Below are 17,956 nucleotides of genomic sequence, written 5' to 3'. Positions count from 1 at the left end.
CGGTGCAACCTATCATCGGCACAGCGAAGCGCTAGAGAAATACCGGCTTCCACCTCGACTGCTTAAGCAGGCCTTCATGCGTGAAATTTTCGTTTCTCCTCGAAACGACGGAAGAATGCAACAAGAGGAAACGGAAGGAAAAATCGGCCGGTCAAGATAGGCGATTTATCGTGCTAGGATACGGCAAAAATCGCGACCCACTGACCCACTACGATAGATAAGAGAGTAATCGAGTAGCTCGCGAATCGAACCACTCCTATCCCCGACCAGTTTCGCTCGCCAGCAGCAGATTAATCCATTCGCGCGTCTCTTTCGTGCGATTTTCTTCCATCTGCACGCTGTATCTGGTCTAGATTCTTCCTGGGCTGCCGTGCCCCTGTCGCGAAACACCTTGACCGACGCGATTCGTCACGATAATCGGTGAAAACGCCATACGTCGTTGAATTAGCGGCCACGGGAATCTTTCATACCACCACGTGTTCCGATTTCTTTCACCCGAGATTCAGGCTACTAGACTTTGCCGGCTAATTAAGAACGCCTATAGAGTGGAAGTCGGACCCTGACTTTGAAGGCGAATAAAATGCATCGAGTGGAGTTTTGCACCGTGCTCGTTCTCCGTTCCCCGTGGATACTCTATATCTCACGGAGATCTTGCTCCACGAGACGATCCTCGAGTTCGTCGAGCAGAATATTCGTCGTGACGAATCATCGCGATCGTTCGACTAGGATATTCTGGATTTTCCCGAACGCGCGTACAAACGGAGCGGTCTGTACGGCGACTTACGTGCCATGAAATCGCAATTAACCGCTGCAGAAAGGCCAGTCACGAAAACAATGCCAACGAAGCAACGATCACGTAGATCCTCGTAGATCGACCTTTCGGAACGCCAGTCGAATCGGAAATGTGTCCCCCGCATCGGAATCGGGCACCGTTAAGGCCGCTGGAGTCCGCTAAATATATTCTAAAATACTCCCGAGGTCAGTGTGTCACGGTTTTTTTATCGAGCAACAGGTGTACAACCTGTCGCGGTTATTTCTCGCGAAACAATCGAATATTCCTGTCCACGTCGTTTCCGTAAATTCGTCGTGGCCCGACGTGGGTCCCGCCGACGACGTTTTCAATTTCCTTTCGAGTGCGGCTGAGTCGCTGTACACGCCTGTCCCGTGATAATTTATGCAAAGAACGCGGTCGACGCTTTGCTCGTGCATTTTCGAGCACGTCGTAGCCCTAGCCCTAAATGGGTCCATTCCGCGTGGCGATCGATGTGTCGGACAAAAAGCCGAGGACGTGCAGGAAACGTCTAATGCGCGAGGCCTCGGAATATCTGGAAATTACGAGCGGCATTTTGTACGTGTTTCCGCTTCCTGCGCCGCTGTCGCTTATTACGGTCATTTCCTTCCGAGTCGCTGGCCACGATTTTCCCGTCGATACTCGGTAACCGTGTTTCCTCGAGCGTTCTTGAACCTTGCTATAGGTGGTACCCATGCAAGCACGCTTCGTGCTCGTTGCTCGATCGAGCAATCGACGAACCTACGTATGTCGGACATCTTGCCGCGGATTCGAGTAAATTTCCACGAGATCGATGATCGAGTGTAAAGGTTGCGTAAACGTGGCTCTGGACAATCTAGAGCATAACTGTGTTCCTGTGCGATCTTTAGAAACGCGTAGACAGGTAACGGTTGTTTGCTCTGAAGTGTAACAGTCTGTTTGACACATGTAAATCCGTAATATCTTACCCACGGAGCATCGTGTCGGACAAAAGGTGCGGAACGTGCAGAAAATGGCTAATAGCCGGGAAAAGCCACGAAGGTGGCTGGCCGGACATTCGGTGTCCGCGAAATCAGCACAGACGGCGATGGAATAACGAAATAACGTCTGAATGAGCCCACGCTGCGGTCTGCACGCCCACACTCCGCACAGCGGGGTCGCTCAGTCTCCGGTAAACTCTCGAATTATCTTCGTTTATTGCATTTTAACGGACAACCTTATTTTCATCCGCGTATCGCGTTCCCTTTGATCTCGAGCGATAAACGGTCGGTAAATAAGCGACGAACGAGACATTTCCGAGAGTTTCTCGAAATTTGCCGATTTTCCCGATTAAACGACATAATAATGCAACGCGGTATTGCGTGTGTCGTTCGGTGTTCTAAAAGCCAAAAGGCTGACAGAGAAGGAAGCGGGTAGAGGGAAAGGGAGGTCCAACTTAACGGGTCTTTCTCAGTAGGTCGATACGTGCAGTAGTTGACACCGATTAGGACCTCGAAATACGCATGTACCGCGGGTGTACGTGTAATCGATCCGTAATAAAAGGCCACGGAGAACTTTGTCGAACTTTAAAGTAAGGCAGTTGGAACAACTCGGGACTCTCGTGTTCTCGTTGCACTATCCATAGCTCGGTCTGTCTCCTATGCTTGCTGGAAACTTGGGCAAACATCGCTGACACGATGCTCGCGAGTTATCCCGTAAATTTCCCGTCTTTTGGGAGCCTTTTAAAAAGGAAGAATGAATTCCGAGCGTACCGCATGGCCCGTACGATGGAGATCGGCCACCGGCCAGAAGACGAGCTGCTTTCCAAAAGTCGATGCTACGCATTCCGCCTGAAAATCGCCTTATCTCGTATGGTAGTCTTTCGAAGCACGCCAAGTGCACCACTTAAGCAGCAAGCTGTGCCGCTCACGCGTGTTCAAGATTGCGGCTTCGAGTCGCTCGCTTCGGGTATGTAGTGGGTGGTCCTCCGCATCCAGGTTGCAGCAGCGGGAAAGGTGAAACGTGGACGGAGAATTTACGGGATTATCGTCTCCTCGAGCATGCCTCTTCCCCGACTAGCTTCGCGTCGAATCGCTTCGGTGTCGCGGTTTCCGCACCCGTACCCGTTTTTCCAAGTCTCATTGCCCGCCTGTGCGGTCATCGAAGTCACCGAGAGGCGCGTGACGAGTGTTCGCGAGCGTTGCGAATTTCAACAAGCATCGGTTATTATCGGCAGTCAGTCGGCGCGTGAGCGAGGAAAATGTTTAACAAATGCAACTTCTCTCGGCTAACAGTCGGTCGTTAATGGTTCATTGTATTAAAATTACGGTGGGTTACAGCAGCGGTTTTGTCTCGACCGATCTGTTCCTTTTTCACGAATTTACGCTCGACACGTGCACGGTGAACCGTGCGAAACCTTTCGCGTACGATGCAAAGACGTCTCTTTCTCGTCGAGCTTGCCACTCGCGTTATCGCGCAGGATAAGACGTGGTATAGACTCGCAATCGCGCGAGTTTGCAGCTCGCGCGATCGTGAGCATCGACGCGATCGACGTAGCAAAACGCGTTTATTGCCACTGCGGACGATTTCTGTTTAATGCGTGGATGCTATTAAGCAATTGCCTTAACGACTTCGTATCTATTCACGTGCTAATTTCTACTTCCACCTGGACGCCGTGCACTCTGGTCGATAAAATTAATCGCGGTTACTGCTGTTTGTTTGGTTAATTACGAGGCCGTAGAAACGCGCGCACGAAGAAAGAAGCTATTTTATCGGCGAACGAATAATCCGAGTTTAATCCCCAAAATATAAAAATGTTCTCGTAAATAATCGGTCGTGGAAAAAATACGCGTGGTCTTAGTGGTTCGTAACGCAAAGCTCGACGAGAATATTCGTGGATCGCAGGAAGTGCTAATGAGATTCGTCTAATTAATTTAGTCGAGGTATAGTGGTAAACGAGATTCCAGGTAATTCTAATTTACCCGATTCGTCGTTTAGAGCAGCGTGTATATATACGGTATCTCGGGTCTTTATAAATTCCGGGTCTTTTATGAAATCACTCAGACATCCGTGTCACACCGCGTCGCTATCGAGAAACCCTTTCGATCCTCTAAACCCGGCGACTTTTTCACACAGGTATATACCATTGGATCGTCGACCGTTTCGAATCTCGATGGAAATGCGAGGTCCCGTCACGCGAGTCGAAGCTTAATGGCGTCGCTGCTAATCGATCTGGTCGACTCGTTTGGACGTGGTGTTATCGCTGGAATGCGCGTAAAGGCGCGGGCCAGTACGACGTTACCACCGACATTACCGGTGAAAACGAGCCCGGAGAAACCTTCCTCTGTTTCCACCTTCGACGTGCCGCGTTTCCGCGAGCAATTGCCTGCTCTTAGTTACTTACAAGGCCGACGCTGCCGGCTTTACGGCTGTTAATCGTAGTTAAGTTAATCGACGCACTTTTCCCGTGAAAACTTGCCATAATTCGCGTGGTCGTGATCCACCGAACGCAGCACGTCCGAGACGCGAGATAGGTTCTTCGGTGGACAAAAGGATATCTCTCTGGATCGCGTATCGAATCGCTCGTGCCACGTCAGGTTTCGTAACCCAAGAGACACCGTGACGAGCGATCGAAGCGAACGATGCGGACAATTTGGACGCAATAAACCTCGGCTTGCCGTTCGCGGCGCGTTCAAAGCGTAATTTGCGAACTGCGCGTCCACTCGATTCGAATTAACTCGATTGAAATGTCGCCGGGGCTCGGTGGACCACCGCGACGAAGAATGTGCTCAAGGCCGGTGGTGATCGGGCACCAAGTAGCAGCCCTCCTCCACCGTGGAAAGAGGAAAAAATCTCGCGATCACGTTCGTGCGTCTCGTTTTACTGGCAGAAAAACCAGTCGCTCAGCGGCAAGAAGAGACGAGAATGCATTCCGTTGCAAGGCTGTTGTCGGTCGACAGGCAAACAAGGACGATTTCTTTCCACATCGGCGTCCTCAGCATCCTAATTCGAACGGGGAACGAAACTCTGCCGTTCTTTCCGCCATGAATCTTTCCTCGGCCCCGTGGAAGGCTTGTGCTTCTCGTGATTCGAGAGCACGTGGCACGCGTGCACCTATCGCGAGTTCGTTCCACGGCTGACGACTGGTTGGCCGCTTTTTACCTCCTGTTCTACCTGCTGCCCGTTTAAGTACAACGTACACGCAATCGTACTTGAGCTACCAAAAGTCCACGGAAACGAATCGGGCTTCTAACGTAAGAGAAAATCCCAGGAATTTTCCTACCTCTTCTGCATGCGTCCATAAACGCTCTCGTCCCCCGTTCCCCTCCTTCATTCGTCGCACTTGTATTTTCCCCTATTTGGCAGTCGTGCCTGTTTCTTCTTTCCCCCAATGCGCTTTCGGAAACGCTGCGCGTATATCGTTCGCCTTGATTTCGCCGGAATTTTAAGCAATCTCGTCGCGCCAACTATCGCGAGATGCGTTGCTTCCGCTACATAGAGCATCCGCGGAATTCGCGACTCTGCACGATTCCAGGTAGTTTGACCCATCGCGAGATTACGAATTCTCCGCGCGTACGCGCCTCTTCTCGCGTAGATTCGTAACACGATGGCCAGCTGGCCCGATTTCGCCACGCGGCCAACAGATTTATCGCCGAAATGTGCACGCGTCGATGCAGGGAAGGCAAAGAGTTAGTACCTCGGCCCGAATGTACCACGCCAGTCCTCCATTTCTATTCCAAATAACGCGCGAACGTTCGTTCCACGCGAGGACGATATTTCGGACAGGCATCTTTAACGGCTCGCGAAGGATTTTTGCCCGGAATACGCGCGTCCCCGGGTACATTTGCCTCGCTGACAAATTACGCATTCGCATGCACCCGGCCGCGTATAAATATTCATTCATCGCGGCCCGGCTGGAACTCGAAAAGCGCCGAGTCGCGTAAAAATTTGGGTCGTTCACGCCCATCCCGACCGACTTAATCTCGAAACGTCTCTGCCGGCCGAAACGTCGAAAGCTTTAGCCCGGTGTGTAACGAGCGAAAAGTATTCAGCCGAGCAATAAAACTTTATCGACGCGCGTGTCGTTAAATCCGGTATTCGAATTTGCGCCACGCTGAAGCGAATCGACTGCTTGCGCACGTAATTCGGTTTAATCGATATCGCGCCTATGCGGCGAAATCGGCAACGTCTCGTCCAGCTTGTCACGGCAATTACGATAAAGTCTTTCTCTCCCGGAGTCATCGAACCTTTCCCCGATAACCGTCGTTTGTTTCCAAGCTAATGAACTATGGATGTTCATCGAAAAGCGTCAGAATGCAACGACGGTGCCAGATGTGCCAAGCTTTGGCGCCCGATGGTCGATATTCCTCTGTTTCCAGGTATCTTGGGTCGATATTTCGCGAAGGGGTCGCCCGTTGCGCGAAAGGGGGGGCCTTTTATTTAGTTTAGTCCTAGTCCGAGAGTCGCAGGGCACGCTTGACATTGTCGTCGCATCCGTAGCCTTAGGCTTTCTCCTTTCCAGTCTTTTTATTTTTCGCTATACGTCCGTACATGTAGCACGAGTTTTCTGTATATCACACGGCAATGTATTTTAACGCACGCGTTTGCAACGAAAAGTATCAGCTTTAGCATGTAAACTATAAACGATAACGGCGCTCGCTGCGCAACGCGATGCGCCGCTAATTTTAGCAGAGATGCCCGAAACCTGTTCACTTCCGCTAATGCCAGTTCCGCGCATTACACGTCGAACAATATCGGTCGGATGGCCAGGCGTAGATTAAGGTATCCGTGCTGAACAGTCCCCGGAGCACAAGTAGGCCCCCCTTCCTCTACAGGGGCCAGCCGGGAGGCCTCTGTGTGCACCTGTGCAGGTTGAGAGGTGTTGTGTTTTCACCTGGCAGTTCAACCTACAATCGCGAGCAAGAAGGTTCCGCAGCCGCGATCCTCTCGCGTTCTATGCTCGCCACGAGACGTCGCGTCTTCGACTCGCTTTTCGGTTCTCGTTATCGTCGCGGTTCTTCGACTTGCTCGGTGAATTAGACGGAAGAGAATGAAAGGACGATCCGTGAGAAACTAGGAGGAACGATTGATTCGACTCGGTTGCTCGGAACGGGAACGATGTCGTGACAAGGAGCAGAGATAGTATTCGCTCTGGCCTGCCGAAGTTATTAAAATAATTGCCGGACGAGGGAGAAAGATATCCGATGAGAAGTTGCTCGGCCGGCAGGAGTGACTCGATGAGCAACGAGGGGCTCGATTCCAGCGCAGAGTCTTCGTGAAACCGTGGATTAATTAAGTCGATTAGTGGCTTCTTCCATGGAGCCGGCTCCGTAGAAGTTCCACGCGATCCCGAACTACGATTTCTCTGTAGCGAATGAAATCGAAGACTGGTGAAATTAGTCGCGGAAACGTTGTGTATCGGCTTGTTAGGCGGAACATTTCGCGTCGGTTTAGTTGCATCCGTGATACTGGATATGCGTAACTTGTCAGTGCTTGTGGGAAAATCTTGATCGTCTCGGGAAAAGATTCATCGCGCTTCGAGCCAGAGAGCCATCCGTTACCGGACACGAATAATCCGACAGACATTCGTTTCCAGGAGAAGCTACGTTATCGACAAGATGGACACGGTGCTGGAGAAGATGGGGAAGCTGAATTTGGTAACGTTGATCGATCGATCTTCCACTGGTTTTTAGAAATAGTCGGATCGAATCGGGCCCACGTAATAGCGCGTTACGCGAACGCGTGACGAATACCCGGTTTCGAGATAATCGTCGTCTCGCAGCCGAGCACCTATGCGAGCGATTTTACGCCGTTCTTGCTTTCGTTTCCGCAGCGAGCGAGCGGAAACGCGAGGACTCGAGACGATCACGCAGCATGGTTCTCGGCGGCGAGAAAAATGACCCGGTCTTCCACCGTCAGTGGATACTCGCTTCCGTCAATTAAAGGTTGCCGTTCGGCTGGTAGCAATTGACAGCCAGATGATGATCCTGTTTCAACTAGATTAATAAACAGCCGTACGAGTGGCAATAGCGTCGCGCAAATTACATAGCGAATTTTGCCGTTCGTAGGGAAATGGCTGGAATCTGTAGTCGTACATGCATACGCGTGTAGTTATCCGTGTCGATGATCGCGTTCTCTCGCTTTTTTCGGCCGCTTTCTGGCTAGCTTGGACGCAACTTGACTAGATGTTTAGCGATTACCTCGTTACGATCGACTGGTTTAAGCCTGGCTCGATCGTTTTTGCCTGCGGAATCGCCAGAGGCTCGCTTCGATAGTTGCATATTCCGACCTAAACTTGCGGGTTTCTGCTACGACCACTGTACCACCTGCAGCAATGCTTAAATTGCTACGAGCTAACATGGTAAAAATCGTTGCGACGTGTAGGACGTTGTCCCGAGATACAACGCATTTACCCGTAAATTTCGAAAGATCCCATGCTAATGAACCAGAAACGTCCGAGCGTTGGACGATCGCGGACGTATCGCGCGCCGCGTTCCATTCGCAAATTGTCCATTGCGGAATCTCCTTGCGATTTAATCGTCCTTGGGACTGTCGATTTATCCGGCTGATTTCGCTTCTTTTTTCATCGTATGTTACATTTCTGCCGGCGAATTATGGGAATCGTAACGGAAAAGTGAAATCTCGTTCGCGATTCCGTATGAGATTATTAACAATAAGTCTGATATCGAAAGAGAGACTATGAGAATCTCGTAGAATTCTGTATAAACGAGTGAAACCGCGGACTGTGAATATCAGAGGAAGATACGATGGACGAGGAAGTAACATGGTTCCACTTCCTGGTTACACCGATACACCTTGATATGCCTAGGCATACGTCGCGCAGGAACAACGTCCTCGCCGAATCTGCCACGATTACGATTAATTGTACCTCGTAAGATACGGCTAATTAGCAGTAAGTGGGGCAACTTTGTTATTATCTCGTCTTCTTCGTTTTCTCCGCCCGCTTCCTTGATCGGACGCTCGGCAAACGGAGATTAGAATAGGCGAAGCGACGCGGAAAAGAGCGATACCTTCTCCGTCAGGGTACATTCCCCATCGCACGCATCCGCAACTAATTAAGAATTATACAAGCAGATGGAAAAAGAAGCGGAATTCAAGCTATTCGAACGGTTCCTCGAGCTCTGGCTCTTGTAGCGCATCCATTCGCGTGCATCCTGTGCACGAGTCCAGGTGCAAAGTACCTTGCGCCAGGCCGTTGTCCCTGTCTAGGGTCTGCGGGAACATAATTAGGTGCCGTATCGTAAGAGGGGAGTGCAAGCTGTCGATTTTTCTCTCGTCCCGACGTATCCCTATCTCCGATTAGGATAACATCGCGAAATTCGCACGACGAGACGTCGAAAGTGTTCTCAGGTATCTCCGTGTACGGAGAAGCAATCGGGCATGGTGAAACGCGTGCAACAATGGCCGATGAAAAATAGCTGAATTATCGACTTCTTTCTCTCTCTCTCTCTCTCTCTCTCTCTCCTGAAAGAACAGGTGTCTCTTTTTCTCGTCGGCCGGCACTCTCACCGAAGATATTCGACGAGTGAAACTTTTTGGGCGCCCTTCTCTTATCGACGCCAGCCGATCGATGCGTTCTATATACGGAATGGCTACCTCGATCGTTTAACATCGCGGAAGAATAGATCCTTCGGTCCTCGCTTTCTCCCTGTTTCGCGCACCACCCCTCCGACGTGGCCACCGAGAATTCTTCGCCAGAAACGAGAACGACGTGGACGTTTTACCTCGCGAGAGGAGAAACGGAATTCCGTTGCGTGCTCCGTTCGTCAAAGGGAATCGAATGGAAGTCACAGATGGAATTTGGCTCGGTCTATTCGTATTTCAAATCGTAAGAGTGGAATTCTGTTGCTGTCCGTCGTAAAAACCGAAACAGACATGGCTATCGATTTCATTGTACCTGCTATTACGGGCCAACGCTCGCTTTTATGGGTTACAAAAAGAAACGACTAACCGAGCAACGATAAAAGGACTCGATAAAAAGACCACCCGACTCTTTGTTATTTCGCCTTATAAGCACCGATCAATTTTAAACTTGTCGGACTTACTATTAAATGGGTAAACAAGCCTCGCACCGGGGCCAGCGGAGGCAAATGTCTCAGTGTGCCAGTGGGTATACGTGAAAATACCTGAAGAAATTATGAATTCAGGCACGGAGTTTCACATGCAAATGCCACTCGAAAATATCGCATTACGAGTCCATAAACATGTTTCCCTCGGGGGGGAACTAAGCGAAAATATGTGTATATACCTTGTCCGAACGAATTCAAATTCTCAGACGTTTATTCGTTTATTCGACTCTCGTCAGCAGGCTCGCTATCTCTAAATTATACTCGACGTCTCGCGACTCCTTGAAAAGAATAGTCGAGAAATATATATCCCTCGTTGCCCGTAGATCGATCATCGAAGCTGTTAAACTCGTACGTTCTCGTTCATTCTCTTCCCGACCACCTCGTAAATCATCGGATTTATGTTGCTCCCTGGCGTTGGAAAGCTGGCCCCAGCTTTTCCACGAGATGTCGCTACTCTGGTCCTTCGATCTCGTCGAGGAAGAAGAAGTGGGTCGATCTCGATGCGTACGATCGATTCGAGATGGATCATCGACCACACGCCGGCTTATCGTCGCGCTCGTCCCTCGAGAGCAAATATCGCTAACCGAAATAATAACCGCGATGGACAGTCGGGAGAAACGGGTCTGATCGTTCAGGTGTCCGAAGAAAATCGAAAGTCGAGGATACGAGGAATCGATATCCCGCGAAAAGCGTCTGGCGGTCGCTCGATTTGGCACACGAAGAATCGTAGGTGCGCGCGTATCCTTCGTACTCTATGCTTGTTTATTCGCGTAATCAAATGTCGTAATTCCTTATCGCTTTCCGACAGTACTTTCTTTTCATCGAATTTTCTGTTTTTCGATTTCACTCGAGGCTTCGGAATTCCTCGGTTGGAGCATTCTCGTTCGACACGCAACACCTTCTATTAAGGAATTTTTACATTTCTCATGCAAATAGCGTAGTATCGAGTATTCGATCAAGTATTCGAATCTTTCCTTAAATCAATTATCTCCGTTAAAAGTTAATTGGTGCCGCTGGTTGCTTCGAGTCAGAACTCGCTTCCATCGTGCAACGCTACGTAATCTCTCGCATGATAGGCGGTGCTTTATATTCGTAGATGGTAGGAAAATTTATTCGGAATGACGGTCAAAACAAGAGAAATTGAATTCACCGTAGACGCAGTTATACAACTCGCTTTCGTTTTTATGCATTTAAATTACGCAGTTAATCGCTCGAGCTTCTTTTCTTCTTCAAACATTTCAATGAACGTTTAATTGCCACGAAATCGGCCGCAATCATAACGCGATTAACACGACAATGACGAGAGTAAAGAGGTTTCGTAGCTGTATTAAGCCGTAAGCTGCTTTTGTTCTCCTTTTCTGAAAACGTGCATCCTCGAGCGTGTATCGAGCGCAACAAGAGTAATCGCGTGCTGCCTGTCTCGCGACGCCGTTCGCAATTAACATTCTCGAATGATGCACGAGGCGATCTACGATGACAAATCACGCGAGAGTGTTTAATGTCGAGATTTCTAGTGGCGGGAGGTCGTGAAGAATAGCTACCGAGACCGGATAACCGGTACCGTCAGATTCGACACGATGCTCGCTTTGCCAATCCCTCGTCCTCCTTCCGTTCCACCAGCTCTCTGGCTGGTTAATAGAAATATTAGGATGCGCGAATTAGCCACGACGCAAATGGAAACTCGCTGAACTCGCGTAGGTGCCCGAGTTCCGTTTCCTTCGCAGCGAAAGCCGCGCGCGAACGTCAAAGATTTTCGCGGGATTACGCGGCGTTCGTCGCGTCGGCGTGCAAATGTTGACGTCTGCCTGTCATTTTCGCGGATAAATCATCGCGTCGCGTTCGGTACCGTCTTTTAATTTTCTCGCGGCGAGAACACCTCGTGAATCGTGTTGCAATCGAATCGAGTCACGCAGGCCTATCCATTTAATACGCGGATTCGAAGCTGCTCTCGATCTTCGCGTACATGCTTCTATCTAAATATAAATCAACCGATGAAACGCTTCGCGGCTCTCCCGACGCCGATCGAAATTAGAATCTTTAGCCAGGCGAGTTTCTCCCCTAAGGTTAATGTCATAATTGCACGCACGATACGTAATCGAAAGGCATGCCTCAATCGCGTGATTTCCGAGCTCCTAGATTGCCATTGGAATTCACGCGAAGGACAAGTATTTCGGTCAGGTTGACGTAACCTCGATAACGAGTGGTCTGGCAATCAATGCCTCGTTAAACGATCCGAATAATCTCGATATGCTATAAATTTTTATCTCTGCGCAATCCATCACCTGTACTTCCGTCTGGATAAACAGAGAGTAATAAGCCAAGTGCCGTTCCCTTTATTCGTTCCAAAATTTCATGTCCGAATTTCTCGAATTCCGTGACGTTTCCCTGGTAAATGGACCCCATTTGCCAAAAGCCGCGAGTGCTTCTGGCAAAGATCAAAGGAACGAGGGCGAAGAAGCGAATAGCCGTGGAAGCCCCGTTTGCTCGACTATTATGCATTATTGAATGCAATTTCGAATCTAGCTGACACATTGCACGCCATTGTCGATAACTGTACGCCGTTTTCGTATCTGTATCCGTTTATACGGGCTATTCGTGGACGTTTTTAGTCGCAAAGTTATTCACGACGAGCCACGAAGAACGAGAGATAATAGTCGGTCGAGTCGGCGAACGCAGTCTTCTATCGCGACGACTCTTCTCTCCGGGGAAAACTAGCCGATTACGATCGCACAGCCGCGATTCTTCTTAATGAAATATTAAAGCAGATAGGCCATAACTGTCGCGTCGTTGCCTCCGAGAAGATGACTCCATTAGCAGTGGAAGCTTTCTGTGCCATCGTTCGGGTAAAAGTTACGAGCTGACCCTGTTTCCAGAATCTGCCCGCGCACTGGCATCGACGTAAATACGCTTTGTTTTTCGAGCAGAGCCGGCACGGCATAAGCAGGAAACAACAAAGTCACGGATTTACCGATTGCCCTCGTTTCGTCCACTCCCGCCGGATTACCGCGTGTCCCGTGCGTGGATTCGCGCGAAACGAGACTCGAAAGTTCACCTGTGCCCCACGGAGGCCTCATTTTGCGCGGGCCGAGACGACCATCGACGGAACCTGCGCTTTCGAGGCACCTCTTATCCGGGATGCGATCCGCGGCACGGAGAAAATCTGCACGCGTGCGTGCTGGCCCACTCGTTCGAGATTTCTCGTGTCCCGGCGATTAATGAAGCGCAGGATTAATCGGCGCCTTTCAAATTCCATCGATTACCGATCACCGCCTGCCGAACATACTGCCATTTCCATCCGTTCCATCCACCGTGCTCGCTTTCTTCCGGATACGACCATTGCAGAACGCCTTGCACCACCGACGCCGGATTACGCAAACAAATTGCACCTCCCTTACTCTCGCGTCGATCTGCTCTTCGATTCGCTCTCCACGAACCCGTCTTTTCCTATCGCGAACCGTTTACCGGTAATGCTTTCGACCAGTAGGAGCAGAGAATTTGGGAACCACTGGGGTCGTTCGTATTTACAATTGCGAATCTAGCATCCGTGACAGGTTAGCGTGTCCCGGTGTGTCACGAGGAAGCGATTTTGGCGATCGTAGATTACATCGTGCAGCTTCGTCGAGTGTTTACAAGCGTATCCCGCGGTGTCTTTGGGCAACTTTTGCGTTCCCGGAGACTTTCCATCGAATAAACGCGTCTGTTGTCGCGTGTTCGTCGAGACGGAGCAGCGTATAGGTTAGTCAGAATAGAACCGATTTCTCGGCGTTTCCTCGCGATCGACCAGCATCCCGTCGGACACACTGACCGAGACGAAGGATATCAAAGTGATTTCCACGACGGACGAAACGCGTGCAACGGGGACGCGAGATTTCCACGGGGCGTTCCACTCGAGGGGAGAAGGATTTCGCAAAGCAGATAATGTTGCACGTCACGAAACTCTGCGGCGATACTCGACCATCGCTGGTAGTTGCATACTCGCGAGCGACAGTTATGCGTGTACAACATTCTCGTTACACGAGGCTCGAGCTAACGGCTCATAGAAGGTTACAATTACCCCCGGGCAACAGCTGCTCCGCGAAATAAAGGGAACGCTGTCCCCGGACTGCATGGAAACGCGGAGCCGGTGAATTAATTGAGAGGAATTAGCCGGATCCTCGAGTTTAACCGGGGTCCGTGCTTTCCGAGAGAAAGGTGCAAAAGGTGTAAAAGTATAGCAACGGCGTGAAAATGCGGCAAGAAGGGTGGTCGACGGTGTCGTAAATTTCCGTAACGGCGTGGAAAGTGGCTGCCCATGGAGGCTGTGCTTCTTCGTACGACATCGATACGGGATAAAACGGGAATAGAACGTGTCTGAATAATTAATTCCAGGCGACTGGCGCGTCTCGAGTTTCACCGTTCGCGTTTTTCGCGATGCCCGCGCGAGTTTCGCCAGGACGCGCGGTTAGCGTGCCGCGAGATAGAAGAGTGTACCATCTGCCGAAAGGGAGCAGTCATCCGAAATACGACCGATAACCAGTCGTTGCCGATTCTTATCTCTCGCCGTGGTACATTTCCAAAGTCTGAAGAAGGCGCGGGGTCACGTCGCTCCACCCACAGTTCCAAACGCTCGTCGTCCCTGCGCCATGCTCGTTTATCAATTCGCGTTGTCGGAGCTGTCCGCGAACATATGCATACCTGCGCGATAACCAGAAATTACCGTCGGGCTTTATTTTTTCCGCGCCAGGCGATAAGAAATTCGACGCCACGATAAGACCAACTCCGTTCGACTGCGTTGGCTCGACCTCGTTGTCGACTGAAGCCTCTCTTCGGCGCGACAGCCGACAATAGGCAGTCTCGCCGGCGCTCGCGCGCTCGTGCTTCCATCGCGCATCGAACGCGCAAAAGTGAAATTCGCGAGTAATCGCGTTTCCGATTACGATCGGGACCCTGTGCGCCTTCCGTCTCTCTTTCACCCTCTTTCCCGTCCAGGAAAAGAGGAGTCCACTCGAGGGGAGAGGAATATACTGGACATGTCATCCACCGGTCAGCACGATGACATCGAGTCCTGTCCGGAAGCCGGGCAGGACAGTAGAATGTCCAGATTGTTGGCGGTACGTGACGACGAAGCGAAGGGATTAGGTGAATCGCGGGGTAAATTCGCGATGGTGTCGGGTTATCCTGAAATTTCGAAGAAAGGAAAAGCAACACGATCGTTCCGCGACGAGCAGAACGAAGCTCTTGGTAAATGCGGATGGCAAACGAGTCGTTATACTACACCGCCATACGGATGCAGCGTTATGCTCGGACTACGTAACGAGTTGCTCTACCTGTTCTTTTTATAACGTTTGGTACCGTAAGAATTCATATTGGACAAAAGCGAGTGAAAGGCGATTCGCTGTTTCCCTTTCAGAAACACGGGTCTCCGCGACGAAAGGAGAATCGCGAAGCTTCCGGTGTTGATTTTCTATGGAGTCGATCGACCGATTCAGAATCGAGCCGACGGGTCGGAGATTCGATTAAGTGATTGGAATGTTTTCTGACTTGCAGAGGATTCCGAGCTGTCCAGTGAAGAGTCCACAGCCCTTGAAGGAATTCGTGGGTCGCTGCCAGACGATGCCATCACGGGTGAAAAAGTCCTTCTGCGGTTGCCTTCAGGTAAGAACGCGTATCGCTCCGGTTAGAGACCCTGTCCGGGGAAGAAAGCCTTTGCAGCAATTACAAGGCACTCTGTAATTTCACCGGCTACGGCGTCGTGACGCTTATCGATCGGTGGAGCAAAAATCGCTCCTCTACCGATCCTCTCTATGTGCGCCAGTGTCACGAGCGCCACGCGTTCCTCGTCGAGACTGCTTATCCGTCGTATCGAATCGTCGTGGCGTTAATCCGAGTGGCATTTTCCCGACATATTCCCAATATTTCCCCGACATTTTCGCGACTAAAAACCGCCGGCAATAACGAAACGCTCGAACGAGAACAATTAGAGTAATGGCGGCAGGCGAGAATCGATTTCGCGTTTACCGCAAACGCCGTTGCGCGGTTCCGCATTCTGTTTGCTGGAATCGGTAAGCAGCGAGCGAGGACCGATTACCTGGATTTCTGCGAAGCGGAATTGTCATTAGGAAGCAGTTACGTAAGTCAAGGTAGAATAGTTGGAACGAGAGCGAAAGAGGGGCGACGGTTTCCCCGGTTGAAACGAGCCGAAACGATGCCAGGTCGCGTGGAGATGCCAAGTCCGGATCGGTCGCATTCTCGTCCGAGCAGAGAGATGATGCCGCATTAAATTATCTTGCCAGGCACACACCCATAAATGCAAAGCATTCTCGGATGACATCTGCAATGCAAACGTCACGCGTGTGCACTCCCAGCGCGTGTTCGAGTCGCCGAGATTCGCCGACTTTTTGATCCCGAAAGGGAACGTTCTCGACCGTGTCGGCATAATTGCTCCGAGATTTCTACTCGCTCGAGGAGAGACCGGTCACTTTCCTCGAATCGCGCAAGGAAAAGAAAAAGAAAAAGAAAAAGGAAAAGAAAAAGGAGAAAAGGGGAAACGAGATGAAAAATGTGCGACAACACCCGATGCAATTTCCAACGACGAAGGATTATCGCGGAATTAACCGCGGCAGGGGAATAGAGCGGGCGACATTTGGACGCAAAGCCGGGAAATCGGTGGTAGGAGAAAGGCGAATCGGTATCGAATGGAAAGTGTCGAAGATTGAGTCATTAACGAAGCTTCTTGCTTCCTGGTTAGTTGCGTGGCGAACGCGCACGCAATTATAGCATGCGAACGGATTATAAATCGGTCACGATCTCTTCTGAACCTGAAAGCCGCCGGAAGTGGCGCTAAGAGCTAGATGCTGGAACGATTCCTCGCGTTACTTGGTACTTACGCTCAGCGCGTTAGATGACCCATTATATTCAGATCATGGAATCCCACTACGTCGTGATGCAACGTTGCCTCGTGTAATTCTCGGTATGAATGAACGATCAGAAGTGGATGCTGAATTTATTTTCTCGTTGATAATTTTACCGGTTCTCGATAAGCCGAGACGGCAAATGGCGCGGCAAAGCTGACAGCAGGGAGTACCAATAAATCCCGGCACCGGAGGCTACCAGATGAAATCAAAGCCGTAAATTTTTCCCTTCTCCGTTAAGCGATAAATAATTCAATGGACATCGCGGGGCGTGCGCGAATGAAAGACGAAAAAGAGACGCGCGTTGTTCGAAATAACGCGAACGACAGATCGCATTGTCACGGACCGGTGCGCATCTTCTTCATACAAATTACCCGATCGTTCAGGGTCTTTGACTGCGTGACCCGTGACGACACAGATGTCCACCTCGATAAGCTTGAGAAAATTCAACTTCCTTCGGGGAATCGATGAAGCTTGAAGGTGACCACCGTCGAGTGTACCCGTGGTCGATTAAAAAGTGCATCGAAGGTGCAACCTTCGTTCCGTGACGAAGAGGTTGCGCAGCGTCGAAGCTCTCCGTGGCCGAGCACAGATACGTCTTCCAGAGCCGAGTGCAAATCGACGAACGAAACCGCGTTATAGAAGGGTCTAGATTTTCGCGCGTATCCGCATAGCATCTCCGATACGGTACGATGGTTAACGTAATTAACTCTGGACGTAAGAGGATGATGATGGCCGACTGATTAAACCGAAAATTCGATTCTTCGTTATGCAAAGAGAGGGGCCAATCGGGCCTCCATCTCGCGGAACAATTACCGTTTCTTTTCGCCTTATCGTGCGGCGCTTCTCGAATCGTGATCCGTCGAACGTGGCAACCGCGATCGGCAGGATCGATAATGCGATCGCGGATGCGAGTGACGTATGATAAATCCATTCATAATTCGCGTCTTGATTTTATAATGGCACGTCTCATCCCAGACACCCATTTTCCGCTTCGCAGCGCCCGATGCCGTATAGATGCTGCGGATAGAATGCAAGGAAGAAGCTTGATTCCAAGTTAATAGTCCAGAAAGCGTATAGCATTCTCGTCAGGTTCTCCGATCGTTCTTCCATATCCGTGTATCCACCTTCGGCAACGTTTCTTTCGCGTTTCGCCAACAGCCATAAGATCGTCGTTCCACGGAATGGAGTAGAAAGAAGAATAAAAAAAAGAAAAAAAAAAAAAAAAA

The 17,956-nt window shown here is 50.4% G+C and overlaps 1 protein-coding gene across 3 annotated transcripts in view; it reads left to right on the top strand.

Moving 5' to 3' along the window:
• The window catches only part of DAAM (disheveled-associated activator of morphogenesis-like protein), a 43,928-nt gene that overhangs the window by 16,182 nt on the left and 9,790 nt on the right, over positions 1-17,956 (top strand). For 2 of the 3 annotated variants that reach the window (XM_017907156.1, XM_017907155.1), the window contains exon 2: positions 15,364-15,471. In XM_017907156.1, the coding sequence (XP_017762645.1) occupies positions 15,430-15,471 (42 nt within the window). In that variant the 5' untranslated portion in view covers positions 15,364-15,429. Of the gene's footprint in view, positions 1-14,654; positions 14,928-15,363; positions 15,472-17,956 lie in introns of those variants that run through there. The other variant, XM_017907154.1, reaches the window with a different exon arrangement.

The sequence above is a fragment of the Eufriesea mexicana genome, unplaced genomic scaffold (assembly GCF_001483705.2).
Source record: "Eufriesea mexicana isolate 0111107269 unplaced genomic scaffold, ASM148370v2 scaffold7050, whole genome shotgun sequence".
Taxonomy (NCBI): domain Eukaryota; kingdom Metazoa; phylum Arthropoda; class Insecta; order Hymenoptera; family Apidae; genus Eufriesea; species Eufriesea mexicana.
This window is presented reverse-complemented; position numbering and strand designations above follow the sequence as displayed.